At 51.3% G+C, this 23,899-nt stretch overlaps 1 protein-coding gene across 3 annotated transcripts in view; it reads left to right on the top strand.

The window, feature by feature from the left end:
- Positions 1 to 19,550, top strand: part of LOC144946116 (fibulin-2-like) — a 49,734-nt gene extending 30,184 nt beyond the window's left edge. For 2 of the 3 annotated variants that reach the window (XM_078874869.1, XM_078874868.1), the window contains exons 10-18: positions 21 to 158; positions 981 to 1,118; positions 2,665 to 2,808; positions 4,218 to 4,346; positions 5,295 to 5,420; positions 8,064 to 8,189; positions 11,939 to 12,073; positions 13,886 to 14,009; positions 16,182 to 19,550. In XM_078874869.1, coding sequence (XP_078730995.1) covers positions 21 to 158; positions 981 to 1,118; positions 2,665 to 2,808; positions 4,218 to 4,346; positions 5,295 to 5,420; positions 8,064 to 8,189; positions 11,939 to 12,073; positions 13,886 to 14,009; positions 16,182 to 16,671 — 1,550 coding nt within the window. In that variant the 3' untranslated portion in view covers positions 16,672 to 19,550. The remainder of the gene's footprint in view (positions 1 to 20; positions 159 to 980; positions 1,119 to 2,664; positions 2,809 to 4,217; positions 4,347 to 5,294; positions 5,421 to 8,063; positions 8,190 to 11,938; positions 12,074 to 13,885; positions 14,010 to 16,181) is intronic. The other variant, XM_078874870.1, reaches the window with a different exon arrangement.
- Positions 19,551 to 23,899: the final 4,349 nt, after the last annotated feature.

The following is a 23,899-nucleotide window of genomic DNA, read 5'->3' as shown; positions in this document are numbered from 1 at the left end:
CTCCACCACCCCCTCGGCAGACGTGAACGAGTGCCTGGCGGTGAGCCGCGCCTGCGGGCCGGCTCAGCGCTGCGTCAACTCCCCCGGCTCCTTCTCTTGCGAGCGCGGCGGCGGCTGCGACAACGGCTACCAGCTAGACGAGGACAACGATTGCATCGGTGACTTCTTCATCTTGTCCACCCTTCGTCTATCCACTTCGTTTACCTCCCCCCCCACCTCTTGTAGCCACTTCTTCCATGCTTTAGGGATATGGACCAACAAGATCCCTCAGATCCTCTGGTGCCGGTCTTTTAGTCGTCGCAAAGGTTAGGACTAAACCCCAGGGAGAAGCGGCGTTGAGTGTGTACGGTCCTCGCCTGTGAAACAGCCTGCCAGGGGATCTGAGGGCTTCAGAGTCATTAAGCACTTTTAAAATAAGTCTAAAAACTAACTTTTTAAAAACTTGCTTTTAAATTTCGAGCTTTCGTGACTGCAGGGATTCATCTTGGTTCTTTCAGGTAAAGTCACGTAGAAGGGAAATAATAAAATAATAAAAATAAAACATAATAAAGGTGTATTTTATTATGTTTTATTTTTTATTATTTTATTATTTCCCTTCGACGTGACTTTACCGAAAGAACCAAGAAAGAACCAAGAAGGTATATTTTATTATGTTTTATTTTTATTATTTTATTATTTCCCTTCTACGTGACTTAACCAAAAGATTTCGATTTAAAGCTTTCGTGACTGCAGGGATTCATCTTCTTGGTTCTTTCGGTAAAGTCACGTAGAAGGGAAATAATAAAATAATAAAAATAACACATAATAAAATAAAGAACCAAGAAGACGAGACCTCTTGAACCTCACTCGTCCGCAAGTAGGGGAGTCCCTGCGCTGGTTTTCTCCACCACCGCACGCGATCAATACCACTGTTGTCCGTGCTCGATCGCGAACGCGTGAGCGTGCGTCCCCACCGCCTCTGCGCCCCCTCCCCTCCGCAGACATCGACGAGTGCGCGAGCGGCGGCCACGACTGCACCGACGGCACGGAGTGCAGCAACACCAAGGGCTCGTTCCTGTGCCAGGCGCGGGCGCAGTGCGGCGCCGGCTATCGCCTCGACGACAACGGGGGCTGCGCCGGTGCGTGGGCACGATGGGCGTCTCCCGCGTCCGACGTCCCCCCTCAACTCGCCCGTCACTCGGGACGGGGGCGCGCACGGACCCACGCGGAGAGCTGCCATGGTGGCGGGTGGAGGGGGGTCCCCATTTGGCTGTGCTGCAGAAGGGCAACGGAATGGTTTAGAGTTTTTGAGTTGCTCAGGCATTTCAGTGGCCTAATATGTTCATCTTTAAACTTAAATTATTGCTATCGTCAAAGGTGGGCGGGGGGGGGGGGCATTATTTTCTATCGCGGGCAGACCGGACAGGTGGCTGTGCGGTAGGGCGAGTAGCTTGCAACAATCGGAAGTTCGGGGGTTCATACCCTGGCGTTGGGGTTCACTCATCCCGTCATCCCTCTAGGCGGGGGGGTGGGGGGGGGTCGATACAACGAGTTCCAGAATTGTGGGGGAAGTCAACGGTGGTTGTCCTATGGATAGACTCGGCACTGTCATCGGAGTGTGAAATCTCCACGGCTTGCCCGAGGCTGCACGCAGCGTGTGAGCACTGTGGACCCAGCAATGCTCACGTCACGCTGACAGCCACCCCGCCCAGCGGCTTGTGTGGCGGCGTGGGGGTCGAACAGGAACAAACGAATCTCGCGACAGAACGAGTGATGAATGAGGAGTAATTTGGAGTTGCCTGAAGAACGGTCGCTGAATTTGCGCGCGCGTTCAGAGGCGCTTTTGCGGCCGTCTGGAACGCTCTTCCTTCCGATATTAGGAAGGCACTGGGCGCTGTGCACTTTTCACATCCAGAAGGTCGACGTGCATACATACACAGTGCACTTTGGAGCAGATGTAACCGACGACGCAGGCATCTGCAGCTACGAATTTTTAAATCAAAATCGAAAACTCACTTCCTTGAAAACCGATTTTTTCTTGTTTAGTTTCTTGTTCCCCCCCCCTGCACCTCCGATTAGCACCGTTGGCTACGTGCAGTGCAGAAGAAGTTCAACGTGCGTACAACAAACAACAAAGATCCCCCGTATAGCCTTAACAGACTGTTGAGACAAGTGCTGTTAGCGAGCACCTATAAAGGCCGGCACGGCACACGAGGGGGTGGGTGGCCAGCACCACGTCCAGCCGCCTTTGTCGCCATAGTGGCGATGTTTTACACACCACACCAGGTACTCATTTGAGGCTGAGTCGACCTAGGAGAGGCCCAGGACCGATTAAAATAATCGTCACTGGTGTCGGCCGTGAGCGGGAATCGAACTCGTGTCGCCGGGTTCATAGCGCAGCGCTAACCGTTGCACCACCGCTCCCCACACGTGCGCACACACACGCGCACACAGCAACAATCGCCATTCGCCACTAAGTGGCGGCGACGTCACCACGACGCTTGTGCCAGGCCATGTGCACCTTGAGGCCACACACACACGCACACATGCACACACACGCACATACACACACACACGCACACGCACGTCATCGCTCGATCACCGCTCGCTCGCGCGGCGCGCGCAACGCGTCGACGATGTCGGAGCTCGACGAGCGCTCGGTGACAGCGCTCGCTCTCTCTGCAGATGTGGACGAGTGCTCCGCTGAGCAGTCGCCCTGCGCCGGCGAGCTGCCGTGCGTCAACACGGCGGGCTCGTTCCAGTGCGGCGCCCAGCCCATGCCGTGCGCCCGCGGGTTCATTGCCAGCCCCAGCACGGGCGCATGCACAGGTCCTACCGTCGATCCGTCTGGCCGCACGCACGCGACACCTCCTGCCAGTTCGCTGGCGAGCTGTCGACCCACTTACGTGTCTTCGTGCGTGCGCTGTTTTGAATCGGGCACAACAGGGAGGGTCACAGTTGGTGCATCTGTCGGTCGTCTCAGTCATCCCCATGGCGCCTGCGTCGGTCACGTGACCTCCTGCCTTCGGCACTTCACGCGATGGCCACAAAGTGCACCTAGCCTGGCACGAGCGCTGCGGTGGTGACGTTGCCCACTGCTTAGCGGTGAACGACTGCGGCTGCTGCTTGCGGGTCGTTATTGTTACGGGGAGCAGTGGTTAAGGTCCCATAGATAAAATAATAATAATAACATCTTTATAAGGCACGTTTGGGAAGGGGGTGGGGAGCGGTGGTGTAGTGGTTAGCGCACTGCACCACGAACCCGGCGACCCAAGTTCGATTCCCGCTCACGGCCAACACCGGTGACGCTTATTTAAACAGGTTCTGGGCCTCCCCTGAGGTTGCTCAGCCTCAAATAAGTACCCGGTGTGGTGTGTAAACATCGTTACTGGGGAGACAAAGGTGGCCGGGCGTGGTGCTGGTCACCCACCCCCTCGTGTGCCGTGCCGGCCTTCATAGGTGCTCGTTAACAGTCTGTTCAGGCTATACGGGGGGGGGGATCTTTGTCTTTGGGGTTGGATATTCGTCTTCGTTGTCGCTGTTGTTGTTGTTGTTATCAAGTTCATTTATTTAAGTTCAAGTTCATTTATTAGGTATAGCCTTGTGAGCCATTCGGCTCTTGAATCGGGTGCAACCGCAACAAACAAAAACATGAACAAGAAAACATCTTAAAGTGACTACGTGCAAACAGAAAATCCAAGAAAAGACAGCTAAATATTGCAGAAAAAGCACCGTACACCAACGCTGTGTGCAAAATCCCAGTGGGATGCAAGTCAAAAAACAACAACAACCACAAGACAACTTAGATTAAGGCCATCAGTCTAACTCTGTACTACAACAAACAAACATGGCCAAACCGAAAAAACTTTTTGAAAATCACAAAAATAAAAATAAAATCACCAAAATATGATGCGGCGCGTGTGACGACGCTCGCGTGTGACGATGATTGTGTCGACGATTGTGACGACGTTCACACGTGACGAATGATTGTGACGATGATTGTGACGACGATTGTGACGACAACGCTCCCACGTGACGATGATTGTGTCGACGATTGTGACGACGTTCACACGTGACGATGATTGTGACGATGATTGTGACGATGATTGTGACGTCAACGCTCGCACGTGACCATGATTGTGACGACGATTGTGACGATGATTGTGACGTCAACGCTCGCACGTGACCATGATTGTGACGACGATTGTGACGCCAACGCTCGCCGCGTGCCACGGCAGATGTGGACGAGTGCACCACGGGCGTCCACGGCTGCGGCGAGGGCCAGCTATGCCGCAACTCCCTGGGCAGCTACCGCTGCGAGTGCCGGCCCGGCTACCGTCACGACCCGCGCAGCCGCTCGTGCCTCGGTGGGTGGGTGGGAGCGGCGGGCGTTTGGGGCCGTTCATAAATGACGTCACGCACCTGGTGGGGGGGGGGGGGATAGAGTCAGACATTTGTGACGATGTGTGACGATGGGGGGGGGGGGGGGTTGAGAAATGTGACGTCACATCAAAATGCGCAACTTTAAATAGATATAAATAACACGTTCTAATTAATTAAATATACTTTTTGATGTTTTCTCCTACAACATCAGAGTACAGCGCCACATTAAATATGCACTACAATGACAATAGTTTATAGAGATTTGAAGCATGTTTCATTTTTTGGGGGAGGACGGAGGCAGAGCTTTGTGACGTCATATTTGAGGGGGGGTCTGACTTTTTGTGACGCCGTGTGACGAAAGGGGAGGGGGGGTAAAAATCGTCCAAAATGGCGTGACGTCATTTATGGACGGCCCCATAGCAGCATCACTCTCCAGTGTGAAACGTTGGCAGGACCCTCCCGTAAGATAGTCTTGAGACTCGGCAATTGCTCCGCTGGGTCAACCATTTTAGCAACAGTAACGAACACATTGTCCTGCGGAGGGAGCTGGTAGCAACGTTGGGTTGCTCGGTCAATGGCCTGCAGGGTCAACGGCGGCGTGGTGTATTCCGCAAATATGGCCCACTATGAGGGCGGGCACAAGCCGGCGTGAGTAGGTTAAACGTTGAGTTTTATAAGGGCACCACGGGGTGACCAGCCCCTCCCCTCCCCACCCAGCCCCACCCCTCCCACCGCCCACCCAGCCCCACCCTCCCCACCCAGCCCCTCCCCACCCAGCCCCTCCCTGCATGACGGACACAATAATCCCCTGTGGGCTGGTGTAAGCAGGAGGTTCCTACCAGTATAACAATGTTGAATCTGAGTGATGCTGGATCTGGCTAACGCTGCTGCTGCTGCCGCTGTTGTTATTGTTGTTGTTCACACACACACAGATGTGAACGAGTGCGCGCAAGGCTCGGGGAAGCCGTGCGAGCAGCTCTGTGAGAACACGCAGGGCTCCTTCCGATGCCTCTGTGCACGGGGGCTGGCTCTCAGCTATGACGGCAGGACATGTGAAGGTGGGTGCGTTGGACTTTTTTCGCACCGTACGTGGCCAACCGTGCTAATCGAAAGGTGCGGGTGGAAGGGCAACACTAAACACACAATAAACTCCTTAAAATTTGTTTTTTTTTAAACAACGATTTTATTAACAACTTCGTTTAACTCACTGTCGAGAAGTTCGTCATTGGCGCTTGAGACACGCGGCGCCTGCGTTTTGTGCGAGACAATTCCACAGTTTAGGGACCGCGACGTGTTTGACCTCCGCAAATATATATATAAATAATAAGGCGTCCATACAAAATGTAAATTGCTTTAAAGTAGCGAATTAATTGATGAATTGATACCGATTTTGATACAGGCATGCATTGTCACCGGATCTGAGTACGCGTGCAAAATGTGGACCTGATTGGACAATGGGAAGTGAACTAAATTTTTACTACAAGAATTGACCACGACAAACAGAGGAATCAAGTTGAGTAAAACCGTTGAAAAATGGTGAGGTACGTGACGTAAGGGGCGGCAGGAGTGCCCTCTCGTGCAATGTCTGTGCACAGGGTTGGTTGTCGGGGCTTGGTTGACCGTACTTTGCTTCCGCCGGTCAGTGCAACTTGGTGGGGAAAGTGCCCGTGGGATTACGAGTCGATATCACCACAACTTCTACTGTTTTTTTTTTATTCTCGCAGGTGAAGCCCACTGAGCTGTATAGTTCTTTCACAGAAGCCACCTGGCTATCACAAATGATAGCTGAACGAAGTGGGCTTATCGCCTGCTAATGTTTAGCTGACAAACACTCTAAACGCGTGACGTTGATTTTAAATGCGGAGGGAAAAACGGGGGACTCCGAGAAAAAACCACACGACCATGGGGAGAAAGACACGCAAACTCCAAATATACAGCAGCAGGCATCAGGGTCGGGATCGAACCCACGACCCTCCTGCATACCAGGCGAGGTAGTTAACATCTCGCCACATTACACCCAATTCGGACAGAGCGTAAAAGCATCATACTTATATCTATATCATGGCTATCTCGTCTCTCTTACAGTTGAACCGAAGCGTATTTTAGTTTGTATATCCAGACACGGGAACAAACAGCGTCTAACCCGACCTGGACAAATTATCGGTATTAGAAATAATCTAATACATCGGGACGCAAACCCGGTGGCGCCTGTTCGCCTAAAATCACGCCACCCCGTCTGGATCACAGCGGCCTCGCTCCACGCCACAAATATAAACGACGGCGAGGGATGAAAGCTAGAGTCTGGACTGCGACCCTCCCGTCGAACCTGCCGGTTTCAATCTTCCACGCCGTCGACGGTCGACCGTCAACCGAAACAGATCCGGGCCACGCGGCCGCAGCGGTCACGTGATGCACAAATGGCACATCACATCGACCGGCATCGTGAACACTCCGCTGCTGCTGATGCAGTCTTTGCTCCTTTAGAGGAAGAACGGACGAGATCCACTCTGCTGCTATTAATCCATACGAAAGAGGAAGAATCTGGGACCTAGCCCAGTGCTTGCAATGGTTGCGGTGGTCGCGATGTTTGCGGTGGTTGCGGTGGTTGCAGTGATTGCGGTGGTTGCAGTGGTTGTGGTGGTTGCAGTAGTTGCAGTAGTTGCGGTGGTTGTGGTGGTTGCGGTGGTTGCGGTGGTTGCGGTGGTTGTGGTGGTCGCGGTGGTTGCGGTGATTGCTGTGGTTGCAGTAGTTGCAATGGTTGCGGTGGTTGCAGTGGTTGCGGTGGTGTCGAGAGACTCTGAGCCCATGCCCCCCCCTCCCCCTTTCATCGTGAGATTGACGCCTCGAGACACAGAGGTGAGACAATTAAACATTCCTCGCTCGAGGGGGGTTCCCATGAGCAGCGGAGTTCAGCGACGAGCTTCAGAGAGACAATGCGAAGCCTTCCCCCGTCGTTCACAAGGGACACGTTCTGGAGATGCTCGTGAAAGAGCAAATTTCGTGGATAAATGACGTTGGCTTATATAACTACGACGTGAATAAGCTATTAGGTACGCGACAATCGTAACAAATATCTCTCGTCACTTTATCGCATCACCTTCAATTGGCGCAGTTGGCTGCGTACGGCGCGAAAGAAGTTCAACGTCCATACCATCTTCACCTCTCTCGCTCTCTCGGTGCGGTGGTGTAGAGTTGAACATGTGAGTCGCAGATAGCCCCAAAGTTGCGGACAGCTAAGTTCGTGAATGGCGAACACTGCACGTGTGCATGTTGAACGTCTTTCGCACCGTACGTAGCCCACCAAATGGATTCCTGCAGTCACGAAAGCTTTATATCAAGATCGAACACAACATAATTGAACTTCTTGGTTCTTTCGGTAAAGTCATGTAGAATGGAAATAATAAAATAATAAAAATAAAACATAATTAAATAATTCTCACGACATTTCGGCCACAACGCAAGCAGCCGTCCTCAGGTGAAGAACAGGTCTGTCGAGAAGACAGAGTCTACGTGCCTTTACCGAAAGAACCAAGAAGATGAATCCCTGCAGTCACGAAAGCTTTAAATCGAAATTTAACATAATTGAAGACTGGCCGGGTGCGCGCCGATCATGGTGTGGGGAGATTTTGTGTCCGGCCCCTCGGAGTTCACGGGCGTTCGTGCTCCTCTCCCTTGACCCTTGACCCCCCCCTGCGCTGCAGATGTGGACGAGTGCCTGCGCCCGTCCGTGTGCCAGCAGCGGTGCAGCAACACCTACGGCTCGTACCGGTGCCACTGCGAACAGGGATATCGGCGCGGCCCCGGGAACAACAGCGCCACGTGCGAAGGTGCAGTGGGGAGGAGGGAGTCGGTGTGGGGGGGGTGATGGGTTGAGAGGGAGGGGAGGTGGGTAGGGTGGGGTGTGGAGTGCGTTGCTTTTCACCGAGTCTCTCGCCCGTTTGTTCACTCGCACGCTGGCACATCTGCCCAAGGGCCGACTGACCGACTGGCCGATGACTGATTGATAGACTCATTAGGTGACGCACTCACTCACCTCGATTGCTTGCCCATTCATTCACTTCACCCGCCCGCTCACTCGTGCCCATCACTTACTCGCTCCTCACTCACTCGGTCACTTACTGACTCACTCACCTCCTTTGCGCGTTCATTCATTCACTGACCCGCTTTGCTCAGCGACTCGCCCAATGAATCGCTCAACAACTCACGCTCTCGCTCACCTACCCACTCACCCAACTCACTCCTTTTCTAAAGTCGACAATGTACCTGTCTGTTGCCTTGCAATGCACGCAAACCTTTCATCCGCGGGCATTCATCAGTTTTACAAGCGGTGGTCAAACATTAATATTTTTGGGGGGACCGTCACGTTAAATGTACAGCGACTCAAACATAGGCCAACTTCCACAATGTTAATGTGCAACACCAGCTCATTCGGGTATCGATTCTCGCACTGCACGGCGTCTTACCGCTGCCACGACGTGCGGAATTTTGCGCCACGATGATTTGTCCTCAAATCCTCCTCTCCGCCCGGAAATATTTCATTCGATTGGTCGTTCCGTTTGGACGAACATCCATCGACTCGATTTAAAGCTTTCGTGACTGCAGGGATTCATCTTTTTGGTTCTTTCGATAAAGTCACGTCGAAGGGAAATAAAATAAAATAATAAAACATAATAAAATAAAATTCTAACAACGTTTCGGCCACAACGCAAGCAGCCGTCCTCGGGTGAAGAACAGGTCTGTCGGAAAGACAGCGTCTGAATGAACAAATTTCGATTTAAAGCTTTCGTGACTGCAGGGATTCATCTTCTTGGTTCTTTCGGTAAAGTCACGTAGAAGGGAAATAATGTATTTTATTATGTTTTATTTTTATTCTTTATTATTTCCCTTCTACGTGACTTTACCGAAATAACCAAAACGATGAATCCACCGACTCTTCACTCCATGCGCTCGTTTTTGGTTATTTGTTTGTTCGCTAACCAGAGGTGTGGACTCGAGTCATGTGACTTGGACTCGAGTCAGACTCGAGTCATGAATTTGATGACTTGCGACTCGACTTGAACTTGCATAACAATGACTTTGTCCCACCTCTGAGATGTGGACTCGAGTCATGTGACTTGGACTCGAGTCAGACTCGAGTCATGAATTTGATGACTTGCGACTCGACTTGGACTTGCATAACAATGACTTTGTCCCACCTCTGTCGCTAACTGTAAGTTTGTGTTGTCGTTGTGTCCGCATTGAAACGTCGGGTTGTGCGTGACCGCCCTTGCCCCGTCTCACGATCGCACTCCGTTCACGCTGGGGCTCCATGATTCATCGGCACTCAAAATGCTCTTCGGCACGTACCGATATCCCAGCACAATTCCACGGCGGCATAACGGAATGGTATTTAAAGAATGGATGTCCTGCAGACTTCGTGGTTATCCTCATCACGACCCATGGGCAGATAGCACCGTAGGTTCACACTAAACATTTCGCCGTTCGTTTCAACTCTCCTCCGTCTTGTGCCAATGTGCTCAAGTGGTGGCCGCGTCTTTGTGGCACCCGTCTCTTACGTCGTCGTCAAGCTAAGCTCTGTTAGGTCTTCCTCCCTTTCCGGTTCATTCCATTATTCCAAACAACAACAACGCACTTTTAATTTCTCGTCGTTTTCCATCATGCACACGTGTCCGAACAGTGACAGTTTCCTTCTCATCGGTGACCGCATTGTCAGATCTTCTTCCATGACGATGATAAGATGTTAATTTAAAGACCTTTCTCAATCCACTGCTGGGTTGAGAAATCCTTCCCAAGAAGTCACCACCTCTCGTCATCCGACGATTACAACGATCCACCCCGGCATCGGCACAGAATTTGATTCCATCGCTCCATCTCCTTTGGGGTGACGTGCTCCCAGTATTATTGATTCTATACGGGCAGGCATCTGCTCTTGCTTTGGATGCAGCGAGTATCTTTCTAATTTACAACCCTCATTAAATCGGCATTGCGTTAGCGACCTGAAGCCTCCGTTGGCTCCATCCTCCGCTACCTCCGGTCACGGTTCGATCTTCTCTGCAGCCTCCAAAACCAACTGTCAACTCTGAATAAATAAAAGAAAAACATGAAGTGAGAAGAGAGTTCAAAAACAAATTCAACTCCACTCAGTCGACAAATTGAAGTCGCACGTGTTTTTTTGACCTCGGTCAGAAGCCGCGTGTCGTCAAGACCTCGTCGTCATGGTCACAGGTTCGCCGATTCCTCTTCGGCGAGAGCGATCAAGCGCTGTGACCGACCGACTCACACGCAGATGGCTCCATCTTCTGGGTCATTGGGCTCACGACCTTTTTGCCTTCACCCTAGATACCATCCACGCAGCGCTGCCTTTCCACTTCTCTCGTTTGTCCGCCGCTGTATTCTACCATCGTGTCCAGTGTGGATGGTTGACGCCCGCTCACATTGTGTGGTCTTCCGAGCGCCTTCCATGTCTCCCTGCGGTCACGAATCACCCCGGTTCACGTGCCCGAAACATTGCGGCCTCCCCTAATTGCCCTGACTCGGTTGCCTCGATTCTTTTCGTCGGTGTCTCTTCTTACCCCGGGACTTCTTCCTTGTTCGTGTGTTTGCTCGTTCTCAGGATCTTTGTGTAAATATACCGGAGAAATCCGATGAGCTATGAAGCTCTTCTTTCACCGATGTCCCGGAGGGGCGGGTCAGAACGTTACAACAACAAACAATACGAAAAAAAACACGATAGGAGTGCAAAGTATAGGAAAGGTAAAAACAAAATTACTTAAAAAAATGTACTCATAAAACTAAACAGTTATTTTTTTTTATCTTACCAGGTAAAGCCCGTTGAGCTATTGGCTTCTTCTTCAGAAGCGACTTGGCCACAAATGACATCTCAACGAAGTGGCTTTTCGAGTGGACATTCACGGCAACAACATCATCTGAAAGAAGCGTTGAGAATTCTCCGCAAGGCTCTCATTTCAGGAGCGGCTCTCCTCCTCCCCATTCATTTATTTCACCGACTACAACAGATGGGCCAACGAGGTTCCTTATCATGTGCGCGAGCGTGTTGACACCGTAAAGTTCTCAAGGCGGTGTTCCAACAGACTTTAGCCTCACGCCCGGCACGGAGAGTCCTGCTCGGGGCACTAAGGTTGCGCTACCAGTACCCATCACAAAGCGCACACGGGAACGTACCCTTCAGAGCACCCTCCCACCCCCCCCCAACAGCCTCCGGGAGGTTTCGCTCACTCCGATGAAGCTCCCGCAAAGCATCGTCAAGCGGGGCAAGCGGCGTTGGCGACAGCGTTTGATGAGGGTCACTTACAGCGCTCCGGGGGTGGTGGTGGTGGTGGGGGGGGGGAGTCATCACGTGAAGATATCCGTAAGACCACCCAGTCACCGAAGACGACTGCTGCTGCTGCTACAAGAGGTCCCTGGGGGGGGGCATTTTTTCTCCCTCTCTCTCTCTCCCTCCTCACTGAATTCTAAAAATGTTGCCCCACGTCGCACGAGGCCGACTGTTACCGCTCGCTCGCCCGCACCATCCCCCCCCCCCCCCGCACCTTGTTGTGTTTTCTCTCTTCGCCAGACATTGATGAATGCTTCGGCGGTGTCAGCGGAGGTGAGGTCTGCACGTACCGCTGCGTGAACACCCCGGGCAGCTACGCGTGCAGGTGTCCCGTGCCGGGCTACACGCTCTCGCCCAATGGCCACGCGTGTCGAGGTGGGGGTAACAGAGCCCGCGCACCAAACACAGAGCAAAAGACCACGCGCACGGACATTCATTCCCCCGCCTGCAACAGACCGTCGAGGGGACAGGTGCTGTTAGTGACGAGTTGCAGCGCCGCCTATGAATGCCGGCCACAGCACACGGAAGGGGGTGGGTGACCAAAAAACGCAACCACGCCCGGCCGCCTTTGTCTCCCCGGTGGCGATGTTTACAACAACGCACCCGGTTACTCATTTTAGGCTGAGTCGACCTAGGCGCGAGGCACAGGATCGGTTCGAACGTTCGTTGCTGGTGTTGGGCTGTGAGCGGAAGCCGAACTCGGGTCGTCTGGTTCGGAGAGCAGCGCGCTAACCCGTTGCACTACCGCTCCCCACACAGACGCACACATAAAGTTAAAGACAAAGACAAAGATCCCCCAGGTAGACTGCGCTGGGTGTTGAGGCGAGTGCTGTTGTTAGCAAGCTCCACCTAAATCTGGCACGACGCACGAGCGAATCGTGTGGTCAACACCACGCCCGGCCGCCTTTATCTCCCCAGTGCTGACGATTAAGGGCTGCACCAGGTGGTCATTTAAGGCTGAGTCAACCTAAAGAAGGTCAGGTGCGGTACAGATTTTCTCCACTGATGTTGGCTGTGAGCGGGAATCGAACTCGGGTCGCCGGATCCGTAGCTCAGTGTGCCCACTGCTATGCCATCGCTCCGCACGCACCTGCAACCCATTAACATTGAATTGCCTTGATACAGTTTGGTGTGTCCAGGGATCGGAGCACCGATGCCTGGGTTTGACTCCAGATCTTAATTTAGTTGTGTTTGGAACACACGTGCATGTATTTGTGTGCTTTCTGAGATTACATTTTTTACACCGTTGCTGAGCTAATTTCCCAAAGGCACAAAATATCAAGCGGCTAGCAACAAGCAGCACCATAAAACGTTTCAACTGAATGTTTTTTTTTATTGAGCGAGGTTAACATATATTTTGGGGCGTGAGACGATGATGGAGAGGGAATTTAAAAGTGGAGCAGTGTGAGGGAAGACGCAGAAAGAGAAGTGATTTGACTTGCAGTGTGATGCGTGAGTGAGTGGGTGAGTGGGTGGGTGAGTGAGTGGGTGAGTGGGTGAGTGACTGGGTGAGTGAGTGGGTTACTGGGTGACTGGGTGAGTGAGTGGACGAGGGAGAGACTGGGTGAGTGAGTGGGTGAGTGGGTGAGTGACTGGGTGAGTGAGTGGGTGAGTGACTGGGTGAGTGAGTGGGTGAGTGAGTGGGTGGGTGAGTGAGTGGTTGGGTAGGTGAGTGACTGGGTGACTGGGTGACTGGGTGAGTGAGTGAGTAGGTGAGTGAGTGAGTAAATGAGTGAGTGGGTGAGTGGGTGGGTGAGTGAGTGGGTGGGCGAGTGGGTAAGTGAGTGAATGGGTGAGTGAGTGGGCGAGTGAGTGACTGGGCGAGCGAGCGAGTGAATGCGTGAGCGAGTGGGTGAGTGCTTTGTTGTGACCTGCAGTATGGTGGCTGAACACGGTGTGAAGGAGATGACACACAGCCAGTGGGCTCGCCCGAGTCCTCAACACGGGTGGAGGAATCAACGGGTGAAGTTCATGGTAACAGTGACCACGGCGTTAGCGATAGGAAGACCGATAAGGAGAGTAACCGACCGCCGATGAGTGAGCGATCGACCGCCGTGAATTAGCGAGCGCTGGGTCATCAATCAACGTGACTGCCCTACAATGGACACAATGAATTCTTACGAGATTGTTTCATCCTCGGCGGGCGCGCGTGGGGGGGGGCGGTGTGTGTTTCCGCCTTCCCTAAAGACATCGACGAGTGCTCCTCCGGAACTCACAACTGCACCTCCGCCGAGGTCTGCTACAACGTGGCCGGTGGATTCCGCTGCCTGGCCTACAGCTGCCCGCCCAACTACAAGAAGACTTCGGCCACGTGAGTTGCGTTCAGCCGCCGCCGACGCACGCGGCACGGCGTCGCCAGTCCGAGTCAACACGTGGGGGAGACCGAGGACCACGTTCGTGCACTCGCCACTGATGTTGCCGTGAGAGCCGGGGGGGGGGGGGGGGGGTTGACGTCGCCGCTTGCACGAAGGGGGTGCACTGACCGCTACGAAGCCGCTCCCCAGCAGGCAAGGAGGCAAAGAGGAAGATGCCCCCCCTCGTAGACTCTGACAGGCTCTGGGGGCAAGTGCCATTAGCGAGCAGCACCTGTGAAGGGACGGCACGGCACACGAAGGGGGTGGGCGGCCTGCACCACGCCCGGCCGCCTTTGTCTCTCTCGTCGCAATGTTTATACTTTGCACCAGGTGCTCGCTTGAGGCTGAGTCGACCTGGGGGAGGCCCAGGACCATTTCAGATAATCGTCACTGGCGTTTGCCCGCGAGCGGGAATTTAACTCTGGTTGGCAAGTTTGCCGCTACACCTCCCGCTCCCGAGGTGTTGACGCACAAAGACGTGCACGCACGCGCACAGATACTACGCATGGCCAGGAGTCAAACACACATCGCTGGAATCCGCATTGCAGATGGGCGAATCACTGCAAGACCGCTGCTGAGACAAAGACGCACACCCATGCTTGGCAGCCACCGTTCTTCGGGAAGTGGTGATGATGTGACCATGGAATGGGCACGCACACTGCACTATTTTAGTGTTCAGCGCGCTTTTTCATGATCCAAAATTTCAGTTGTTCAGCTGTGAGCTGTGGGCATAATTTAGGGGCCGTCCGTAAATGACGTCAACGCACCTGGGGGGGGGGGTCAGACATTTGTGACGATGTGTGACGAGGGGGGGGGGTTTGAGAAATGTGGCGTCACATCAAAATGCGCAACTTTAAATAAATATAGGCAACACGTTCTACTTAATTAAATAGACTTTTTAATAAATGTTTTCTACAACATCAGAGTGCAGCGCCACATTAAATACGCACTACAATGACAATAGTTTAAAGCGATTTGAAGCATGTTTTATTTGGGGGGGGGGGGCAGAGCTTTGTGACGTCATATTTGAGGGGGGGGGGGTCTGACTTTGTGTGACGGCGTGTGACGAAGGGGGGGGGGGGGTCAAAAATCGTCCAAAATCGCGTGACGTAATTTATGGACGGCCCCTTAAGGTTGACACGTGAACTTGTCCTGTGGCTTACGTAGAGATTTCACTCATCTGAGCGTGTGTGTGTGCAGTCCTGGCGATGAGTTTCAAATAAAAACAAACAATAGGACTGAGGATCTTTGGATTTTTTTAAGGGCAATTTTGGATCTCCCTTTGCATTTACGGATGATTTACATTCGCGTACGAATGCGTCGTGTCTTCGCGTTCGCAAAGGTGAGGTCACGACCGATGGTGCACAAAGCGGTACCGAAGTGACAGAACGTGACGTTTAATCGCTTTGTGTGTTTAGCGTTTGTTGTCCTTCCCACTGCACCTCCGATTGGCACGGTTGTCTACGTATGGTGCGGAAGAAGTTCAGCATGCAGTACATGGATACGTACGGTCACCGCATCGCGCGCTTTCAGATGCGCATCTGCGACCGTCTGGAACGCTCCTCTTTCCGATATTAGGGTGCCACTGGAGTTATGCATTTTTAACTCATCTAGATTGAAAACTCACGAACCGCGTGTTGTTGTGTTTAGCGTTTGTTGTCCTTCCCCCTGCCCCTCCGATTGGCACGGTTGGCTACGTATGGTGCGAAAGAAGTTGAACGTAAATTTCGATTTAAAGCTTTCGTGACTGCAGGGATTCATCTTTTCGGTTCTTTCGGTAAAGTCGGCCGAAACGTCGTGAGAATTATTTTATTATGTTTGATTTTTATTATTTTATTATGTTTGATTTTTATAATTTTATTATTTCAATTCTACGCGACTTTACCGAAAGAATCAAGAAGAAGTTGAACGTACATACACACTCCAAAGTTTCAAATAAATCCACCAGAAATGTCACATTTAGGGCCATTTTTTTTTTATTCATCCAGAGAATGACAATCCTAACCTACAAATGACAACCGTAAGAAACTAACTCACTAAAAGGCCCCACTTGTGAGTTTTCTGGTGAATGTCCTTGACACTTTGCACCCTACGCATGTTACCAAACGTTTTCGCAAATGTCGCCGCAGGCGATGTGAGCGAATATCGTGCGAGGACGACAACGATCACGACCGCCTCCTTCATGAGCTGAAGCAGAAGGAGCTGATTGAGCACCACCCTCACCACCACCACCACCACCAGGACTGCGCCACCAGCCCTGCGATCATCACCTACCACCGCGTGTCCTTCCCGGCGAGCGTGCGTCCTCCGGCTGCGGTTCTGCACGTGGGCCCGTCGCGCACGGTGCCCGGCGACAGCGTGCTCCTCTCGGTGTCGCCGCACAGCGATCCGGGAGCCCACTTCGGGGTGCGGACCCTCGCGGGCCATCGGGGGGCGCTGTTCCTCCGGCGGCGTCTAAGCGGCGTCGCCGATTTTCTCCTCGACGTGCAGATCCGGCTGCTGCGGCGCGATCGGCGCGCGCTGAGCCTCCTGGCGAGGGTTTTCGTCGTCGTCACCGACGATCCGTTCCGTCGTCCGCCCGTCGTGGACGGCGGCGGGGAGGGGTGGAAAACCGTGTAGGGGAGGCGACGATGGCCGGGTCGATTCGTACGCGCGCGTGTGTGCGTGTCGTGTGTGTGTGTTGTGCGTGTCGTGCGTGTGTGTGTGTCGTGCGTCTGTGTGTATTGTGAGTGTGTGTCGTGCGTGTGTGTGTCGCGCGTGCGTGTCGTGTCGTGTGTGTGTTGTGCGTGTCGTGCGTGTGTGTGTTGTGCGCGCGTGTGTGTTGAACTTCTTTTGCACCGGACGTAGCCGGCCCTGCTCATCGGAGGTGCGGGGGAAGGACAACAACAAACTAAACACAACAGAGCAGTTCTGAAGGAATTCGTTTTAAAATCGAGAATCGTTAAAAGTGCACAGCTCTCCGGCGGCTTCCTATTATCGGAAGCAAGAGCGTTCCAGACGGCCGCGGAAGCGCATCTGAAAGCGCGTGAGATGCGGTGACCGTCTTCGATGGGCAAAGCATTTAATTGCGCCCCCCCCATCTGTAGCCCCCTACCACAGACCTGGGGGGGGGGGGGGGTGGCAGTCCACGTTAAACAAGCGTTAAACCACAACGTTAAACATCACGATGACGTCATGTGACGGACAATGTGCCATCACGTGCCGGTTAAATTGATGATCCTCGGGAGCTTTGATTGTGTCCGTAGTTAAATGAAGCGCCCGAATTGAATGTCATGGGTTCACTTCCGCGCGCGGTAACTTGTCGGCTTGGCTGAGACCATCAATCCGCTTGCGCTTGAGGTGCCGGTTTAAGCACCTGGGTGGCTGTGCCGGGATTCTTTAAACCCACGATCTCAGCAGTCACGGCTCAGCGCTCTTGACCTCTGACCCATCTGGCCACCTCAAACCACCACCACTACCACCACCAATCATTAAATTATCACCGCCACCGCCGCCGCCGCCGCTATCATCATCTTTAGAGCAATGTAAAATTGCACCAACGGTACTCATTTTGTGTTTGAAGCTGCCACAGTCGACGTTTTGATATGTGCTGTGCGTCTCGTGACCTCTCAGTCGCTGAATAATGTAAGTGGCCAGCTTAAAGGAATGTCCGATTGTGCAGGTCAATGTTCTTTAACCAGGTGAGTGGCCGCTGAGGTTCAAACGTTGCCAAGACGCCCTGGGTAGAATAGTTGCATGGGGGAAGGCTATTTTATTTTACTTTTTGTTACTTTCCAACTGAACGTTGATGCGATTAGCTCTGCCCGTCTGTCTTTCTGTTTGTCCCTCTGTCTTCCTCTGTTTGTCCATCTGACTCGTCTGCCTGTCTCTATTAAAGGGTCAAGATAGGGCGCGTAAAACGTGACCTGATATTATTATGAACGTCCTGTTGATGCGCTATATTGTGCTGTTTCGTGGACGCGCATTGCAACTATTCTTGTGCATTTCATTTCTTACACTGCTGAGACAAAGACGCACACGCATGCATGACAGCCATCGTTCTTCAGGAAGTGGCGATGATGTGATCATAGTCATTGCGCACTAAGGACCTCTTCCTCCATTCCATCCGCCTATCCGTTTACTTACTGAACGTTTTCATTACATTGCAAGATTTTTTTAATCGGAGAAATTAACCAGATATTTTGACCGCAAGCCCATCTTAAGTACACTGCACACATATTTATATTTCAGGCGTAACTTTCATATAATTTGCTTTGTAGACTATTCTTGTGTTTGCGTATATATTGGATGCTGTAAAGCATTTCAAGAAAGCCATACGATTTCTGTTTAAGTGAGAATATTAATTTGCAGTGTACAATGTCGGTCAATTCTGCGAATTTACAAGCCACGTTTATCGAGTTAAAAGTCAGTTGATCATCAGGACGTGTGTAGTGTGGAAAAGTGTGGGTACCCCCACCTCGACGGAGACGTCTGCCCAGCATGGAAGAGTAGGCCAAGCGCTCTCTAGAAGGGCCCTCTATGGCTCCCTCTTGTGGAGGGCCTTCTGCCAACACATACATACATGCATTCACACATAACGTCAATGGTTCAACATCAATGCATCAACACATACATTCGCACATTCATACATCAGTGCATAAATGCATCAAGATCAATGCTTTAACGCACACATCAGCACGTGAATGCATTCAGATATACATGCATCGATGTATCAACATCATTGCATCAATGCATCCACACACACCTTACAATGTGGGCCTGGATTGACCTGTTGGCAAATTCACGTTTTGATAAAAAAAAAATAGCCAAAATGTGCACTGATGTGTCCCATTACGAACAATGTGGCATTCGCCCATGTAATGGACCAAAAACGAATTGCTAGCAAGTCAAGGTATCAAAACGTTAGTCATGCTGAGTGATTGAACGGCGAATAAGAGACATTGCTTTGACAGCTCACTCGTTTCAGGTGGTTATCACCTAATTCACTGTTAGTGGCCACACAGACATTGGAACGGCTAAAGTTATGCCACCTCAGATGGCATCGGCTAAAGTGAAACATCTGGTCTGGGCAAGTGGAGAATAAATCCCTTCTGAGTTGCAGCCGATTCGTGAATATTAAGTCTGAGCCTACGCGCGCACATTTATGTTCGTTGTGCACGCGTGTCTCGATTCACAGCCACCAAAGTCGCGGTCCGATCCAATATATTATTCTCATTTGAATTTTAATGCCTCCGGTGGCTGCACTGATCACGTGAACCGCCGTCCACTCTTAGACGCGCGTGCTCAGATTCGAACGCACGTTTTGCAACTTTGCAAAAACGATACGAATGGGTACTTTGTTACACCCAGAGTATGCATATAGACCCGTAGCTTATTTATATAGACGCGTGTGTCTGTGCTGTCTTCAAGTGTGCACGCCTTGTATTTATACGGATCAACAACCTCGCATTTATTTCCATTTATTCCCACATAAATAAAGGGCTTTTTTTTCAAACCTGCACCGCGTCTCTGTCTGTCTGTCTCTCTCTCTCTCCCTCTCTATCGCTACGCTGAGTGGAATGTGCATTACACTCACACAGCTGTCTCCCCATCGCAAGCCACCTGCATGCGCTCTGTTTTTTTCTGCATCCTTGGTATTTAGAGGCAATAATATTTTCGCGAAGAATTAAATGCCGCAGATTAGGACTCGCATTCCGGGAATGCTCGACGGCCACGTTTTTAAGCTTTCGAGTGAGTGATACGTGTGAGCAAGGGCTGTTTATCGCGCGACGTTTTGGCATCTGCCGACTGAGACATGCCCTAAAGAGGGCTCTGATACCTGCCCGTGCAGGAAGTTCGCAGGGATTTTGAGGAGCTCGATGTGTTTTGGTAGCTTTATGCCTCCCCGCAGAGAGAGAGAGACGACGAATTAAAAAATATCGGCGGCTTTGCGGCCGTTTTACAAAGGCAAACAAACACGAGCGCATTGATGTGGCTTGTGATATGGGAGGGAGGGTTATTCTACTCTTGTGGATGTATTGCCGTGAGTAGGAAGTGCCACTGCTGCCCTTCCCAGCTGACATCCTTCGATGGTCTATTCTGCCACCACCGCTCGGGTACAGACTATTTGCGGGAGGTTTTTTTTTTTTTGGTCCGCTCAATACTACGCCTTCATTTCTCAGAAAGGTTCAGAATTCAACGTAAAGGCACATTGTGGAGCCTTCTTTTTTAGTGACACACAAGAAAAAAAAAATAAGTTTGCCTGACAAGAGTTAATGCTCTGTGTCCGGTGCACAAAGCCTGGAATCGTCCATGCCCGAGTTACTCCGATGAATTCGAGCGCTTCGACATTGGAATGGGAAAAAAAAACCCAAACTGGGTGCAGAAGAAGAAGAAGAGGGAATACAAACAAGCGAACCCTACGACTTTAAAACTCCGCTAAGGGGCATCTTTGGGGTGAGCTTTAGGCCCACCGATAGATACAATTTCAAAATTATTTGTGTACGAGGTTAAGCTCACATGCTGCCAACATGTTTTTTTGGGTTTTTGCAGGCGAGCCCCTTTTGTTGTTATAATTACAGAGCAGAGCGTGCAGAAACCCGTCCGTCGACGAAGTCACACTGTGACGGCACCCGCTCTCGTCGGATTTCAAAAGCTAAGCAGTGTTGAGCCTCATTAGACCTCCTTTGCCAGTACCAAAATATAATAATAGGGTTTTCCCCCTTTTTTCTGGCAACAAAACTGAAACCGTTTTACAAGGATTCATGTCTGCATTAACCACAATACTTGCAGTCAAAATGCAAACAAAAAACACACTCTGATAACATATGCATTGTCCTTGAAACTGATTGGTCCACACCAGAGACAGCTTTCTTTTGAGCCTCGTCTCAATTGGTGCTAGACCAGAGGACGCCAAGAGGCGTACAGCTCAATGACAATACTGCACTATCAAAGTACTGAGGGCTCGGGGTGAGCATCTACATCATTAGACCTCCTTTGCCAACACCAAAATATAAAAATAAAAAAGGTTTTAGTTTTGTTGCCAGAAAAAAGGGGAAAACCCCTATTATAGTGTTGAGCCTGGTCCGTACTTGGATTGGTGGTGACTACCGCGGGAGGAGCCGGGGGGAGGGGGGGCTTTGCCAAGTGTGGGACTGCGAGGTTTTGGCCAGCGGATGGCGGTGCTGAGTGATGCCGAGATTGTCTGGGTTCTCTCTCCGGTTTACTTGCAGGCGAAGCCAAAAATAATGGTGGTGGATCTTCAGGCGCTTTGTGCTTATAGTACCTCCGATTAGCACGGTTGGCTACGTACGATGCGAAAGGAGTTCAACTTACACTATACTATATACTACACTACACACTACGATCCACTGCATGACTATACACTGCACCACGATATTAAATTAAAAATGCATTTCTTTAGAACCGACTTTTGTGTTTGGTTTGTTGTCCTTCCCCCGCGCCTCCGATTAGCACGGTTGGCTACGTACGGTGCGAAAGAAGTTCAACATACAAACACGTTACAGAAGTGGGACTCAGGGTGAAAGCCCCCAGTGCTTTTAACGACGGGCAGGTGAGAGGCGGAGAATGGGAGGGGAAGAGGAGGAGGGAGAGAGAGAGAGAGGGAGTGAATGGATTATGTTCACCTGTGATCACAGGGCTATAACTTTGAAGTGGTGGGTTGCATTACCCATCGCGCAAACAATGAGCGCGGAGCCTTGCGGTGCAGTTGAAAGTTGAACGAAACATTTTGGTTATTTTTGAGATTTTTTTTTTAAGCTGAAATCCAGGTGAGGGGTCGGATTCTGCCCACAAATCCATCACGGGGTTCAATTGAATGTGTGCCACATTTTGGGAAGCCAACAGTGGTCGTGTTATGAAGACATTGGGGCCCTACCACCTCACACTCGACTGTGATCACCATCGCCGGATCTTCTAAATCATAAAACGCTCCCTGTGGTCTCCGTCGATGTGCACCATGCTTTCTCGGGTTCCCACGTGCTACGGAGTTGACAATAACGCACGCGATTCATCGCAAGGCCTACGCCGGCCACGTGTAGCAGACCGCAATAATCGACAGCACTTTCGCATTCCTCTGCTGACCGAAGGCATCCCCACAATTGCGTCACTCGTGGAGGACGCGTCGCCATACTTCACCGTGCTGGTCCGGTGTGGGCTGATGATTCAATTGGCGAAGGGTGGTGAGTGGGGTGGGCAGGCCCTGTTGACACGTAGCTAGTCACCGATGCTCGCTCTGGCCAGGAGTCGAACTTGGGCACGTGGCGTGAACCACCGTGCCGCTCTTCCATCCCTATAGCAGCACTGCAATCATCGTCGAGTAAGGCGAGGCGGAAACTCCGATCGCGAAGACTGTAATGAAAGCATACCTGTACACTCCCAAAAGCCACCTTAAACGCTTTGAAAGGTCAAGTGTGAGAGTCTTATTTGAAACACAAACAGGCAGCATACCACGCAGAGAAATGTTCCAACATTCTGCAGTGGTTGGATTTTTTTTTCTTGAAAGCAAAAATCAGCCGGTGGCCCTTACGATAACCTGATTCACGTCACCGATATATGCACGATTTGCTTCACATGCCCATTTGGCACGTCAATTCGATGCACCGTCTATACGCGTGCACGCGTGTCTACGTCTAAATTAAGGTCTGCATAAATGTAAGCCAACCTTGCCAATGAAACGTCATCAAAAACAGAAGATAGCCTCTGCTTTCAACATCTGTGTCATACAAACTGATATGAGACTCGCACTCCAACTTGCTCGAGACATCATCGCGCTCTGCCCACGCCGAGGGGGCATTGTCGCGGTTTATTCGCCTCTGCCGCTTGTGGCACCAACGATGGAGATTTCAATACTTTTTTATTTTTACTCATATTTGAATTAATTTTTTTTACCTGGAAAGGCCCACTGAGCTATATAGCTCTTTAATATATTAAAAAAGAACGACCTGGCTATCACAAATAATTGCTCGAACGACGTTTCCCATCGTGCGGACATTTATTGCAGCCAAATTATCTTAAAATGTGGAGTGAAAAACCGGAGGACCCGGAGAAAAATCCACGTGGCCACGGGGATAGAGAGACACGCAAACTCCAAATGTCCAGGTCGGGATCGAACATACCACCTCCTGTATACCAGGCGAGGTATAACAATGCCAATGAAAGGAAGATGTTCTTCACTGGTAGCAAATATACCGAAGAGGCCGTACACAGCGCCTACCGATGTACCTCCTCGGTGGATAGTGCCAGTCGTACTGGCACGTCGTATTCTCTCCAGTATAAACACAGATTCTGATTCCCCGATATCCAGAGGAGTGACGCACCACCTTTCTTAATCTTATTCTTAGGTTTTTTTCTGGTAAAGTCACGTAGGTAATTTTTTTAAAATTAATACAAATCTAGAATTTCTTAATCTTCTTCTTCATGGAAGCACCTCTGCACACGTGGCCTGCGGAGACGCAAACCCTCCGTGTGGGTGGAGGGTCGGGGAAGGGGGGGGGGGTTTGCTCGTCATACATCTCGACATGAAACACCACAGCACAAGCAGCAGCATACCAGGCACCGCTTACATGTAATGGGAGAAGGCGCGGGACGAGTCTCTTTCACATCAACCGATACCACGGATCAAAGCGCCCCAAGGATCGTTCACTTACACGTGCCGGGCACTCTCCCACGCTGGCTGACCTAGGGAGACGACGCTTCTCTCCATTGCCCGACGTGCCCACCACTTTGACGCCGTGCGCCCAAAGAGCTTAGTCGCTCATCGGATTTTCTCCAGCATGTAAAGGGATTCATCTTCTTGGTTCTTTCGGTAAAGTCACGTAGAATGGAAAAATAAAAATAATAAAATAAA

Source organism: Lampetra fluviatilis, chromosome 40 (genome assembly GCF_964198595.1).
Source record: "Lampetra fluviatilis chromosome 40, kcLamFluv1.1, whole genome shotgun sequence".
In the NCBI taxonomy this organism is placed as follows: Eukaryota; Metazoa; Chordata; class Hyperoartia; order Petromyzontiformes; family Petromyzontidae; genus Lampetra; species Lampetra fluviatilis.
This window is presented reverse-complemented; position numbering and strand designations above follow the sequence as displayed.